The sequence below is a fragment of the Hydra viridissima genome, unplaced genomic scaffold (assembly GCF_058129835.1).
Source record: "Hydra viridissima isolate aposymbiotic clone 2 unplaced genomic scaffold, HvirCarnegie_v1 scaffold_19, whole genome shotgun sequence".
Lineage (NCBI taxonomy): Eukaryota > Metazoa > Cnidaria > Hydrozoa > Anthoathecata > Hydridae > Hydra > Hydra viridissima.
Genome location: NW_028324318.1, coordinates 346,981 through 361,970, shown reverse-complemented (window position 1 = coordinate 361,970; position 14,990 = coordinate 346,981). Strand labels below are relative to the sequence as shown.

At 26.7% G+C, this 14,990-nt stretch overlaps 2 protein-coding genes across 2 annotated transcripts in view; both read right to left on the bottom strand.

Moving 5' to 3' along the window:
• LOC149876508 (uncharacterized) overlaps positions 1–14,990 on the bottom strand; it is a 96,857-nt gene that overhangs the window by 54,737 nt on the left and 27,130 nt on the right. The window lies entirely within an intron of this gene.
• On the bottom strand, positions 81–593 carry LOC149876511 (receptor-interacting serine/threonine-protein kinase 1-like). Its single transcript, XM_090075258.1, has one exon. The coding sequence runs from the start codon at positions 591–593 to the stop codon at positions 81–83; it is 513 nt and encodes a 170-aa protein (XP_089931384.1).

The following is a 14,990-nucleotide window of genomic DNA, read 5'->3' as shown; positions in this document are numbered from 1 at the left end:
ACTAAAAAAATGTTGTTAATGAGCTTGTTATATATATCTTTAGTATATTTTTATATCTAAATTTCAAAGTGAAAGTGAAATTAAAGCTTTTCTTTTTTTATTACCTCAGATATGGTTGGTCTAGCCGTTGGATTGTCTTGCCATGTAGTCTCGATCAGGTTAGTAACTATAACCACATTAATTGTATTTTCCGTATATAAACCGGTAATGTGGCTTATGTTTGGTCGTTTTCCAGATTTGATTGCATCAAGCAAAAGTATATCTTTAAACAATGGTATAACACCATGCCATGTTGTGGAAAAACTGCTAAATAGCTCGAATGCAGTTATTGCAAGAGCGTACATATCGGATTTTTTGTTTGGAGATTCCACCTCACAATTACACAGTTCAGGACTTGTGTAGGCAAGGGTCATTCCTTGATTGTTGGGCTTCGTCTTATTACATGTAACTGTTGCTTTTATATCAACAAAGTCATCAAAGTCGCTGACTTTTAAAGTTACATTGTACTGATGCCCTGTCACTAAAATGTTTGAAAGCTTGATATCTCTATGAACTATATTGTGTTCGTGCAAATATTCAATTCCTTCTGACATTTGTAAAAGAAAATCTAATCTTTGTTGAAATAAAAAAATTTTCTCTTCATTTAGGAGATCAATGACCTGAGACAGATTATTGACTTCCATTTGTTCAATATTAGTGGCGCATAATTCAAAAAACAAAGCGGTTGGCCTTACAGAATAACCTAGAAAGTTTACAACATTTTTATGTTGTAGTTTTTTTAATTTTGTTGCAATTAGCATTGTTTTTCTTTGAGAAAACTGGGTTTTAATCAACTTCACGGCCGTTTGTTTGTTTCCTAAGCTATACTTGAAGACTGAAGCTGATGTTCCTTCACCTATTTTGGAAACCAAGTTTATAGGCATATCAAATACTTCATAGTTTTTTATGCAGTCCGTTTCAGCAACATCTTTTACAAGCTGTAATATAAATCAGTAATAATAACGTTTAAAGTTTAATTATGCTAAATTTATAAATTAGTGACGTAACAACTTATGATGAGATAGTAGTGAATGCTGCGCTGAATTTTTGAAAATATTAGTGATCCAAAACCTTTATTATCTTAGATTTTCTTGTCAGGTATTACCAGATTTATAATTACTCAGTTGATTATTAATCAGTTAAGTAATGTTAAAAATTTGATAAGTAATGAAATTTAATAATATCTGATTATCCAAGAAATTTTATCTATATAATAATACTATATTAAAAAGTAAATTTGCTTACCGTAGAACTCATTTTCAATAGTCCTCAGAACTTCGGAAAACAGTTCAAAATATTTCTAAATATAAAGTTTTAAGTTAATGTTGCTTTTGATGTGGCATGTATAATTTTAAAGTAGAAAAAACATTAATTTCTCTACTTCTTAATGTAAAACCATGTTAAGCAGATGTTTAGTTGTTTATTATACTTTATTTTAATTTTGTTCACTGTACTAATAAACCAAGAGAGCGTGTTTATGACAGTAATGATAAATAAAATTTTTTGTTAGTTTTATTTATTTTTGTAAGTAATCCAGTCAACTACGTTAAATTACAGGTGAATAAAAAATTTTACATCTCTTTAAAAAATTTTCCAAAGTTTGAAACTTATAAGAAATTCAAATTATATGCCATGAAATTCGGTTTCCAAAGTTGCACATTACAGTAGCTAATGTAGAAATTAGGCAAAATTTATAATGAGATCCATAAACATTTTTTAAAAACTCAACAAGTGTTTTTTTTAACGCTCAAGCTTCAATGTTTAACTGAAATCCACGTCTATTTTTTATTATAAACACTTGTTTTTGAAAACATTTCCAATTATTTGAAAGATGATAGTAAATATAGAATAAACATAACTTAAAAATGGGTTTCATTTATAACCAGGTAATCTCAACTTGGGTTACCTTTATTACTGTTCTAAGATTCTTGATATTAGGTTACAGTAATTTTGAAATACTCTATAAAAAATCAAGAAACAATTCGCGAGGTTAGAATTATTTTGTTCCATTTCCCGTTTTAAAAGTTGGGAGAAAATGAGTTGTTAATTTTAGTTAGCAATAATAACTTTTAAAACACGCTTTATTTTACACATTTTTTTCTAAATAATTTGCTTAAACAAATTATTTAAAGCATAAGTTGTTGTTGTTTTTTTTTTAAATTACAGCTAAAACTTTAAACAATTTTTACTTTAAGAAAAAATCAAAAACTTTCTCCCAACGTTTAAACATGGAGATAGAGCAAAATTATTATAACCTCGCGAATTTTCTAACACAAAACTTTTAAAAATAAGAAATACCTTTCTATCTCTTACTCTTCACACTCTTCTTCGGTCACATATGCCTTTTGATATCTCCTAAAGGCTATTTAAACGTTTTCAAGGAGTCAATTTCACGTTTTTAAAATGAGAATTAAAGTAAATCGGAAACATTTTGAAAAGAATGAAGTCAAATTCCAGTGATGGATAGAAACCAACTTCTAAGTTTACCGACTTATTAAGCAGATGAATTATTAAATTAACGACTTTTAAACTTCATAACAACTTTTTAACAGTAAAAGGTTACTCGAAAGGTATTAGAGTCTTTGTTTGCTTTTCTTTTGTTAACCCGTTCTTAATTTATTTACTTCTACTTAATTGTTCTTAAATCCAATTTCCACTTTCACTCTTAATTAGGTTAAAAATCTGATTTCACTTCCTCAAACTGTTATGCAAAATATCATTCTGGTTCGGAAACTAAGTGTTACTAACAACTGCCTCATTTTTAATATCACAAATATTATTCCTTTGTGAGCTTTTTTAAAAGTGTTGTTAATCTTCAATAGTATCTTTGAGAAGTCATTCGATATCTCAATTTAAAATTCTTTCTTGAACTTTACTAGTTAGTTTACTGTTACAAGAATCAACAGTTTAGAAAATCTGGAAGCAAGTACTAAAAGATGATAATTTACCCACAACATTTTCACTACTCAAAAATATATAATACTGCATTCATTTCTTATAGATGACTTTAAGTCTGCGAAGTTCTTTACCTTTTAGTAAAATTGCGGAACAGCCATAAATTAACTCTTCTTGTCATTCATAATTATGAGGCAGACTTTTACTTCAGTTTCTGAAATAAAAGCGTTTTATATTTTTAAATTACGAATAATTGCATCTTTTTTAGTTCGTTGTAAATTATCTAGTCACAATTATGTAAGAACAAATAGAAAAACGCACACAATATTTCAATTGTTTAACAGTTGGTTTATACATAATCGTAACACTTTGCAACTTGTAATCTAATCGTTGGTTACAGGAGTGTAACAATTTATCTCGCTGCGCATGTTTACGAGTGAACGCCGACTACTAAAACTCATAAATTATTGTCAAAAAACTATTCTTCTTTAAACCCTTATATATTCGTCGAATTGATTGGTCTTCGTTAATTCTACCGAAAATCGAAATAGGTTTTTTTCCATAATTTGTAACAAGTTATTAGGTTTCATCAATAGTAACTCGTTCTTTCGAGAAATGTTTCTTATTAATCACAAGAATTACAGATGACGAATGAAATTTTTTAGCGTTTCTCTCCTTGTAAAAAAACTGCTGCTAAAGTTGAACTCGGCACTGATATTGGGTCACACTTTGAAACTATATTTTTAAACAAATGCAAATAAAAATCAAATAGCACGAGAAGTTTGGAAACCCATGGAAAATACTGAAGGTTATATTCACTGTTTTAAGTTTGGCAAATTAGCAAATTCGAGTTCACGTTGAGCACACGAACACTGAGAACAAACTATTTTTGCAAAGATTTTTAGTTCATTACAAAAGCTGTAAAAAGTTTCATTTCAGTAATTAAATTTATCTTTAATTTAATTTTTTAATATGAACTAGAAATATAAAAGTTCTTGGAATCTTTTCCATTTTATATTTTTAGTTTTAAAAAAAGATTGAAGGTATTGATATTCTATAGAAGGTATTGATATTCTACTGTAGGAGCGCGACACGAAAAGACATAGCTGCTTGTACAGTAGCAAATAAAATCCTGGAATTGATAGTTAGCTTTTTCTATATATAAATAAAAAAAATCCGAAAGAGGAAATTAGCTTCCCGTAAAAATAAAAATTTAATAAATCTGGAAATCTGTATGTGCGGAAGCCGCTGTAATCAATTCTGATGGAATATTAATAAAAATTTAGCATAGTTAAATGTATAAAAGCATTCACTTAAACTATTACGGCTACAAACAAAACAAAACTTAAGTTTTTTGTTGTGAAAAGTAAAACTTAAATATAAAAAACTCATTTATCATAAAAATGTGACCTATGGAAAAAACTGAAGGTTACATTCACTGTTTTAAGTTTGGCAAATTAGCAAATTCAAATTCACGTTGAGTACACGAACACTGAGAACAAACTATTTTTGCAAAAATTTTTAGTTCATAATAAAAGCTGTAAAAAGTTTCATTTTAGTAATTAAATTTATTTGTAATTTAATTTTTTAATATAAATTAGGAATATAAAAGTTCTTGGGATGTTTTCCATTTTATATTTTTAGTTTTAAAAAAGTTATGTTAACTCGACTTAGATGTTTTTTTTATGACAGCGCTAAAAAGGTTGACACAAGCGCCTTATTAGTATTGTTGTACCTATTTTTGTTTAAGTTGTTCCTATTGTTAGTATTACTGTTTCTAAAATTTATTAATATTAATTTGTTATTATTATTATTTTTATTATTATTATTATTATTATTATTATTATTATTATTGTTATTATTATTATTATTATTATTATTATTATTATTATTATTATTATTATTATTATTATTATTATTATTATTATTATTATTATTATTATTATTATTAATATTATTATTATTATTATTATTGTTATTACATTTATTATCAGCGTTATAACATAGCATAATACTCATGACAAAACACACTACTCATAACAAAACAACATTAATTTGTTAATGACGTTTTAGTGATTAAATTTACCTAAGAGTTTTGTTAAGTGTATTGTAAACTCTGGAAAACTTAAATTTTTTAGCTATAAGAAATATGGAAGCATTAAATTAAATTTTTTTCCTTCTTTTTTTGAAGCTTAGCATGATTTTGAGTCCATTTTAGGGAGTATATTACAGATACCGTTATTTTTTTCTCTTTATGTCTTTTCGAAAGATAATAGAATATATTGAAGTTAGCATTCATGGGCGCCGGCAGGCAAGGGCAAGAGGGGGCAGTTGCCCCCTCCTGGAAAAACAAAATAACAAACTTAATATTCATAAAATTTCTTTGAACTGTTAACTTTAACTCATTTATAGTTTACTCATTTTAATGTAAACTACTACCGTTTAAAATCAAATATTACTATCAAATGCAATGACTTCCACGATGGCGGAAGCTTTTTTATAAAGGCATATTTTATGTTTTAAAAAAAAGATATTTGAATGAAAGTTTAAAAAAATATATGATAGAAAAAGATCATAGAAAAATAAAAAAGGAATAATAGAAAAAACAATAGATAAAGGAGAAGTATAGAAAACAAAAAAAAGAGAGGAAATAATAATAATAATAAAAAGAAATCGAATTACAATAACAAAGTTCTTACACAAACAAATAAACTTCGAACTAACGAAGAAAGATGTCAATGTGTCAGTTTCATTTACTTTTTTATGCTGTTGTTTTTTTGTTTGTTGGCAAAATGTTTCTTGTTTGTATTGTATTTCTATTTATTTATTTTTTCCAATTTATTGTGCTATATTCATTTTAATAATACTATTACCTTGTGTTTTTTGCTTGCTAAATGTTGATTATTATAATTATATATATTTAATTTGATTAACTTGCATTAACCTGCGTATTTTAATTTTTGTTTTGTTTTTTGGAATATGTCTAATTTGTATGTAATAAATCATTTAATGTTTTTTAACTAGTCATTATATTAATATAAAATTTAGCATTATTAGGTATAATTTAGCATTATTAGCAATCTGAGCGTTTGTCTGGCCTTTGCATGATGAGCGTGCATTGTGAAAAAATACGCTCCAGAAAATCTGAATTTATGGAACAAATTGTAAATAAGTTTGGAAGTGAACGCAGACGACTACAATTTCTATTTACTGAATAACAATGATTTAATTCTTGTGTTTTTATTTTTATATTTTCTTTAATTTTTTGTTGTCACTGGTCTTATAAAATGACTTGACAAATTGATACATTTATGTAGTTTTTGAAATATCACTGTTAAATTTTGTTTTGCCCCCCCCCCCCCCTTGTAAAAAATCCTGCCGGCGCCCATGTTAGCATTCATAAGTAACATATTCCAGGTAGCTGTTTCCCAATTCTTTTTACCTTGAACTTGACATTGTAACTATGGATTTTAATTAAACTTCTCTATTACGGAGATGTTTAATAACTACGTGATTTTCCATATATTCATAATTATTATTTTTCGTGTGAACTCTATATTTCGCGTGAACTCTATTTTCGTGTGAACTCTATGTTTCGCCATTCAGCTTATCATTTACACTCTCATTTTTTTGATTGTCTTAAAACACGGGAGCAGGTAGGGAAAGAATGAAAGCATTAATTAAATAATAATACTCAGAAGTTGGAGCGCGACACGAAAAAGCATAGTTGCTTATACAGAAGCAAATAAAATCCTGGAATTGATAGTTAGCTTTTTCTATACATAAGTAAAAACTTCTGTAAGAGGAAATTAGCTTCCCGTAAAAATAAAAATTTAATAAACCTGGAAATCTGTATGTGCGGAAGCCGCTGTAATCAATTTTGATGGAATATTGATAAAAATTTAGCATAGCTAAATGTATAAAAGTATTCATTTAAACTATTACGGCTACAAACAAAACAAAACTTAGTTTTTTTTATTGTGAAAAGTAAAACTTAAATATAAAAAACTCATCATAAAAATGCTACGTTTTTGGGTTTGTTCATTTGAACGCGCAATTTATCTAAATCTATTTAAGAACTCATGAGAGAGAGAGAGAGAGAGAGAGAGAGAGAGAGTTAAAGTTGTTATGTTCAACTGAACGCCTTGTTTTCACATTTGATATTACATTTTTATCCACAGCAAAATTTCAAGCTTGACATTCTGCTTTACTTTCTAAATTTTTCTTGATAAAAATTAAATGATAGCTTTATTGTTTTTTTTTTATTAGAATAGATTTTTTTTATAATGCAGCTGCTACTACATTATAATTCAAATCTATTCAAAATGTATTCAACTAAAAAACTGAAATACTATCCCTTATGAAATAGTTTCTGAAATTAAGTTTTCCATGTTTCACTAAATTGTCTAAAACTCTTTCTTTCTCTAGAATATTTTTTACCGAGGTATAATTATATTTAGTAACATTTATGTATTGAATACTAAGTGCAACAGTTGCGCCTTAAGTATTGCAAATTTCTGAAACAGGTTTGATAACATCTTCATGATTAAGTTTAAAATTATTTTTTCGCATTAAAGAATATTTTAGTGTAATTCCCGACACTTGTTTTTGAAAATTATAAATTGTCCTTTCTTATTGGAAATTATAGATTTTTTAACTTGATTTATAAGAAAAGTTTTCGTTTGAAATTTGCCGTGATTTTGTTTCGTTATAGACTTTCTACATTTGGAGTCTAAAAACACTTTCCTTGATTTGTACCAATTTAAATTAAATAATATTTACAAACGGATATTATTTATAAAAAAAGACGCCATTTATAACTTGACATTCTCTATATAGTTCACCGAAATCACACTATTTTTTGTATATAATAATAAATTAACGAAATTGCCTTTTCTTTGTCATCTGTAATTGCATTACTGAAATTCAGTATCATCTGTAATTGCATCATTGTACATCAGTGCCCAGATTACTACTAAAGAAATAAACTATACTCTTCTAAAAAAATACAGATTAATAATGAAAGTTAAAACATAAATATCTTATCGGAACAAATGATTACAAAAGTGTTTCAATAAAACTTCAAAAGATAATATCATTCTTATGAAGTTTTTTTTTTTGAAATCTCATTATGATTAAGTTTCCTTCCTTTACAATAACAACGATGATTTTTAGAACACCATTAAAAAATAGAACAGTTAAATAAATCCCATCATCATTATAAATATAATTAGTAGTAAAAAATTTTCAAAAGTTTAAATTGTGAGCATATTTCTAATACTGAGTATGAATACATTTCGGATCCACCATTTATCTAATGAGATTAGCCTTAGCTCTGATTCAGTTTTCCACATAAAACCTAGCATATAAAAATGTCTTTGTTTTCGATGAGTTTTTCATGTAGTTTTGTTTCGTTTGTTAATATGCGTGATTCTTTAAATTTAGATTGATTTTATCATTTCTTATTTAAAGTCAGCTAAGAAATTATTTCGAATATCGCTGTAGGATATTACAAACTCATTTCGTGTAGCCCTTATCTGCAACTTGAAACGCTCAAAATATATATGCAATTTAAGGACGAGTCGCTTTAAAATTTTATTTATATTGTGTGACGTTAATCTCCAATTTCAATTGCTCAAAAGTGTATATGCTTTTGAAGACAACACCGTGTAAAAATTTACAAAATTCGTGTAGACCTTATATTTTTAAGTACTCGAAAGTATATATATGCAGTTTAAGGCGACAAGCTGTAAAATATTGTTAGTTCCGTGTAGATCTAATCTCCAATTTTAAACATTTTTTTTATTGTATTATATTCGGATTGTATATCTTTATTTCATTAGTAATTATAATGTATAATATATGGTATATTTACTTACATCTAATTTAATCCATAAAATATGCTTGTTTATATATATAGTATATTTATTATATATTTCTATATTAGATTTTTCATTGAGTTTTCCTTATATTTATTTATCATTTATTATATTTGTATTTATTATACTTTATTTATTATACATTATTTAGGGTGGCCATCTGCGAGTATTGTGAGGTGGGGCTTTTTACAATTTACTTATGGGTATATTTCAGGGAATTGGGATGGGGTTTTGGTATTTCGCATAGGTTAGGAGGTTCGGGTTAAAAATGTGTGGGGATATGGGGAAGCCTCTTGGTTCTGTGTAGCACTCTGACTTATTCTTGTTAACACGCCTACTTTTCTTTACGTGCAAACTTTTGTTTTAACTCTAATAATAACAGTCCTTTTTCTTTAATATACCGTAATCGTTATTGAAATCTCTACACTTGAAAATTATATAAATACTTATTCTTCTAAACCCCTTTTATAAAGTCAAACCTCCGGTCTACTTATATTCCGAAGAACCTAAAACTTTGTACCAACTCTTCTCTTCGTAATTCTTGAAGTTGAGTCTTGTATCCCCTCGTTACGTATCTCTTAACTAACTCCTGACTGACTACTGACTGACTCTCATTTACCGACTAAACCCAACTAATTCTTCTCTGATTCCTACTCCAACTCATTCTTCTGTTTTGTATCTCCCTTTTTATATTGGTTCCAATGCTTCGGGCGTTGGCGTCTTTTCATTTTTTATTCGTTATTGTGTAAATTATTAATTAATGGCTTTAGGTGGTTTTATTTTTATTAACGACATCTTGTTTTACTTAGAATTAGCTACCTCACAGTATTTAGCCAGGACAGTCTTGTATTTTTACAAAATGTCCCGTGTCCTTTATTTGACTACATTTGTCCCGTATTTTTAAATTAATTAGTACAAATTTCACTTTTGAATTTTTAATGAAAATTTTAACGTTTTTTTTTAAATCAATTTGCAAATTATGATGTCGTCAAACATTTCTATTTGAAAAACTAAATTTGTCATTTTATTAAATCAAAATATTGTTTTATAAATTAAACTTCTTTTGTCTTACTAAAATAATGTTTTCATCAAATAAATTAGTCAAGGAACAGTTTTGATGTTGTATCAAAGTAGGAAATGTAAAAATCGGTTTGATATTAGACAGTTGATTCATTGACAACAATTAATTACAAGTCTAAATTAAAATGCTTACATTTTCATAATCTAATTAAGGAAAATGTTTCCTTCCTTAATAATGTTATTTCAAAAGAAAAATATATAAAGTAAAAGTAAATTTATTTTTAAAACTTAATTTATTTGAAAAAATATCTCACAGTTATTATTGAATTTCTCAGCCATTAAATTAAATTTTAAATTAGACAAAAAAAATTTTTTTTGCAGCACAATAACGTTGTACTTGAGATTGCATTCTCAATTTTTTTTACTTAAACGCACTTTTGTCATTCATTAAGAAATAAATTTTATCTGAAAATGTTGAGGAACTTTTTAAAAATAACTACAAAATTTAAAACATTTTGAAAAACAAATTAAAAACTACTTTTTGCTTCAATATATTTACAATAAAATTTTTTTAGCTAATGTCCCGTATTTTTAGCAAAACTCCCGTATTTTTTGCCAATTTTCCCGTTTTTTTGAAAAAAATCGAAGGCCACCCTAACTTTATATATTGTTTATTGTATTTTATTTATACTTTATCTTTTATTTCTTTCGAATAATTACTTGAAAATATATAAGTTGTTCAATTGATTTCGTGTAGACCTAATCTGCAATATTAGATACTCGAAAGTATATATGCAGTTTAAGGCGACACGCTGTAAAATGTATAAAATTCGTTTAGACCTTATCTCCATTTTTAAGTACTCGAAAGTATATATGCAGTTTAAGGCGACAAGCTGTAAATTATTTGTTAGTTCCGTGTAGACCTAATCTTCAATTTTAAACTTTTTTTTTTAAATTGTTTTATGTTCGTTATATACATTTTTATTTGATTTGTGTCTATAATATATAGCATATAGTATAATTATTTGCATCTAATTTAATTCACAAAATAATTTGTTTTTATATGGCATATTTATTACATATTTCTATGTTATATTATTTTTCTTTGAGTTTTCATCATATTTTTTTATCATTTACTATATTTATCATTTGTTATACTTTATTTATTATACTTTATTTATTATGCTTTATTTATTATTTATTGTATTTTATTTATACTTTTTCTTTTATTTCTTTCAAATAATTACTTGAAAGTATGTAAGTTGTTCAAATGATTTCGTGTAGACCTAATCTGCAATATTAGATACTCGAAAGTATATATGCAGTTTAAGGCGACACGCTATAAAATATTGTTAGTTCCGTGTAGACCTAATCTCCAATTTTGAACATTTTTTTTAAATTGTTTTATATTCGTAATATATATATTTATTTGATTTGTATTGACGATATACATCATGTATTCATTATGATTTGCATACATATATCGTATTTTATAAATGTATACTTCTTACCATTTTGCATATTGTGCATTTATTGTTACATAGTATATTCAATATATTTATTCTATATTTATTATTTATTCCTATTGTAATTTATCTATTATTCATCATGTTTTATTTATATATATTACTTTTCATTCATCAAAAATTTCGACTATCTAATCGAATGTATATTAGTAGCCTAATCTCAAATTTGAAGTATTCGAAATTATATGCAGTTTAAGGCGACATCATTGCAAAATAATATCGATATCGCAGCTTTATATTCTTATTGAAGTACAATAGAACAAATATGTAACATTGGATGAAGTTATTGCATTATTTTGTTGAGAAATAACAGGTTGGTGTTAAGTTAAACACAGTTTTTAAGTATACAAGGAAGTGTCCATTGTAAGCATCATTTCTTGTTAAGCGCGGTAAAAATGTAAAGAAACTATGATGATGTGGATAGATTTATATAGAAACCTTGATAATTATTGAATTGGTATAACTAATATTGTTTACATTGATATAACATAATATTGTTTAAAAAAACTAATTTAAAAAAGATTTTCATTACTTAAAAATCTACGCATTACTTTTAAATTATGAAATGACGTAACTTTGATTCCGTGCCAAATTGAATTTTTTTTGGCGTAAGAAAATGTATATCTTGTTTATTTCGATACACACTCGTATTCAAGACAAAACAAAATATTTTTTAAATAAGTATTCTAAAAGTCTTTATTAAACAGTTTTTATTTTTTTGATATAGACTTAAATAACATAAATAATTGTTATAAATATTCGTGTAGGCCTAATCTTCACTTTTAAGGATTTGTACGATATACATGCTTAACAATAAAACGCTGGTTTTTAGCGAAATTTTAAATAAAAAACAAAAATATTAAATGGAAACTCTATAAATGATCAAAGAAAACCACGCAGATTGTGAAAAAAGTATCAGCTAAAAAAAATTAGTCAGAAAAATTATGCTTGAATTAAGGTCTACACGAAATATGTCGCCCTTAGTTATATGTAGACCTAATATAGCAAACTTTCACATTTCGTGTAGACGTAAACTGCTCTTATATATATATATATATATATATATATATATATATATATATATATATATATATATATACATATTATTTTAATGTTTAGTTAAATACATGGCTAACTTATGACTAAAAAAATAACAGAAAAACTTAATATTATTATTTAATACAGCTTACATTTGACTTTTTAGACATTCGAAATTGCTTGATAACATGATGTCTAAATATTCCAATAAACGTGTTTTTACTTATTTTATGAAAGCACCAAATAACTTTTGTATAAAACACCCCTCAGCGAAAAGTAACTGGAAAAAGCCTTCATTCTGACGAAGATTTTTTACGAAAATTGTTCGCTTTAAAAGACAAGTAGAAGATAAAAATTATTTGTAATATTTGAGAAGTTCCATCCAGAGTGGAACTTCTTAAATATTACCAATACTTTTTTAACTAAAAAATGTTTTTTGACAAACAAAATATTTAAAAAAAAAATTTATTATAAGTTAATATTTTTTCGATATTGTGCTTGTTAAACTGTGAAAGTGATCTGGTAAACAATCTCACCCCTTCAATATTGAGGAGGTTGGTTTATATTGAGGAGGTTGGATTATATATATTCGAAAGTTCGTAAAGCGCTAGCTTATGAAACGACAGCCAAAACAATCGAAATCATTGATTTGCCTGGTCTGTTTTGCATCAAAGATGAGTGATCGATGTTCCACTGCTTTCTAACATCACCTACACTGATAATTATATAGCTTAAATTAAATTTAATTTTCAGTAAGTGACTTATAAACTGATTCTTTTTATACACTTGAATCTTTGTAGTTAGTTAACCTACCTTCACTGGATGATAAAAAATGTGACTAGAAGTTTGTTTTTTAGAATAGGATAACAGTACAAAATTTGATGATGTTTTCACAACACAACACCCTCAAAGTCAATTTGAAAATTTGTTAGATAAAAATAGAAGAATGTTCAGACTTTTTTTTTTACAAACCTTTAAATTTTCTTATAATTTTAGTAAAAGTGAAAATATGGATTGTTTGAAAATCCTTTATTAAATCTGTTAAACAGTGTATATGTATATTTTAGTGGATATTCTTAAAAGGTTATATAAATCGCTTCATCAATCCTAACCATATTTAAATCCAAGGTGTGAGACACGGTTTTCCATCCTTTACATAAGGACTTACTCCAATTCATGTACGCGAAAAACCAAAAATATAAAAAAAGAAATGTTTTGAAACATGGAACCAAATGATTTTTCAGAAATAAATTTATTCCCATTTTTTTAGCTACGCTTGTTGATAAACTTTCTAGAAACAAAACCCAAAGCTGCGTGTTCTTAAAATAAAGTATGATTTTTTTAATATTGTTAATGATAAATTTTTTATAAGAAAACATTAATAATAATATTAGTAAAGTAATATAATATTATTAAAACATTATCTATAATATTCAGATAATTCTAAAATATATTTATTTTAAAATATTCTATATCACAAATCACATCAAACATGCTTACCTTTTTTATTGTTTTTAAACCCTTTTTTTTTTTTTTACTGTTTCACACTCATTGTAAAAATATCTCTTTTACTTTGCCAATATATTTGTGGGTTAAAATAAATAATTACAAAAAAAATCGAAATACGAAAAAAATATAAATGTAAAGATAACTCAAAACCTTTTACTAAGATGTCGTGAATAAAGTCTTCAAGACGTAATTGAAGGTGTGTGAAGGCGTGTTTGAAGGTGTGTTTGTGTGAAGGCGTGTTTGAAGGTGTTAATATTTTTAGGTGTTAAGGTATTTAATTGTTAATGCATAAAATGTGTGAAAATGACGCGATTGTAAAAGTGTATAAAAAGAGTGTGTATTTTGTAAAATATTTGATTCGTAGTCAGATGTAAAATATATTATCAAGTTCAAAAAGTGACTCTTTAGGGTCTCAGGGAAAATCTAAATAATTCCCCACACTATTTGGTGGCGACTACTGCCAGGACGAACGAAACCTACGAGTTAGCGAAGAATGGACCAAGAGCAAATTTACCAGAGAGAAATCAACATGATAAGAATAAACATTAAAGGCATAGAACGCAACACGATTAATGGCGACAAATCAAGCATAATCTTAGCGCTGGACAAAATAACAAATTTATTGGGAAGATTTGAAATGGCAAAGGATGAGCTGACCAGAAAAATGCTCGACGACGGCGAAAACATCGATTCGGTAGAAGAATGGCTTTCGAAACCAGTAATGGAAGTAGAAGCAAGGATTGAAATCAAAAACAAAATGGTGGACAAGTTGGATTCGATAAACAAAAACGAATGCGTCAGAAAATTCGAGTATGAAAAACAAATCATGGAACAGCAGTTAACGATTCAAAAAGAAGCAGAACAAGCCTCATTGAGAAAACTTCAAAGCGAAGAAGAATGGCATCTAAAGAAACTAAAAATGAAAGAAACAATGCGTAAATCACTTGGAAACAAAAACGAAGCTACTCAGCAATCCGTCAAGATACAAAAGTACACAATCACAAAATTTAATGGCGATTATAAGGACTGGTTGCGATTTTGGAATCAATTCACGGTAGAAGTCGACAACTCAAACATATCAAAC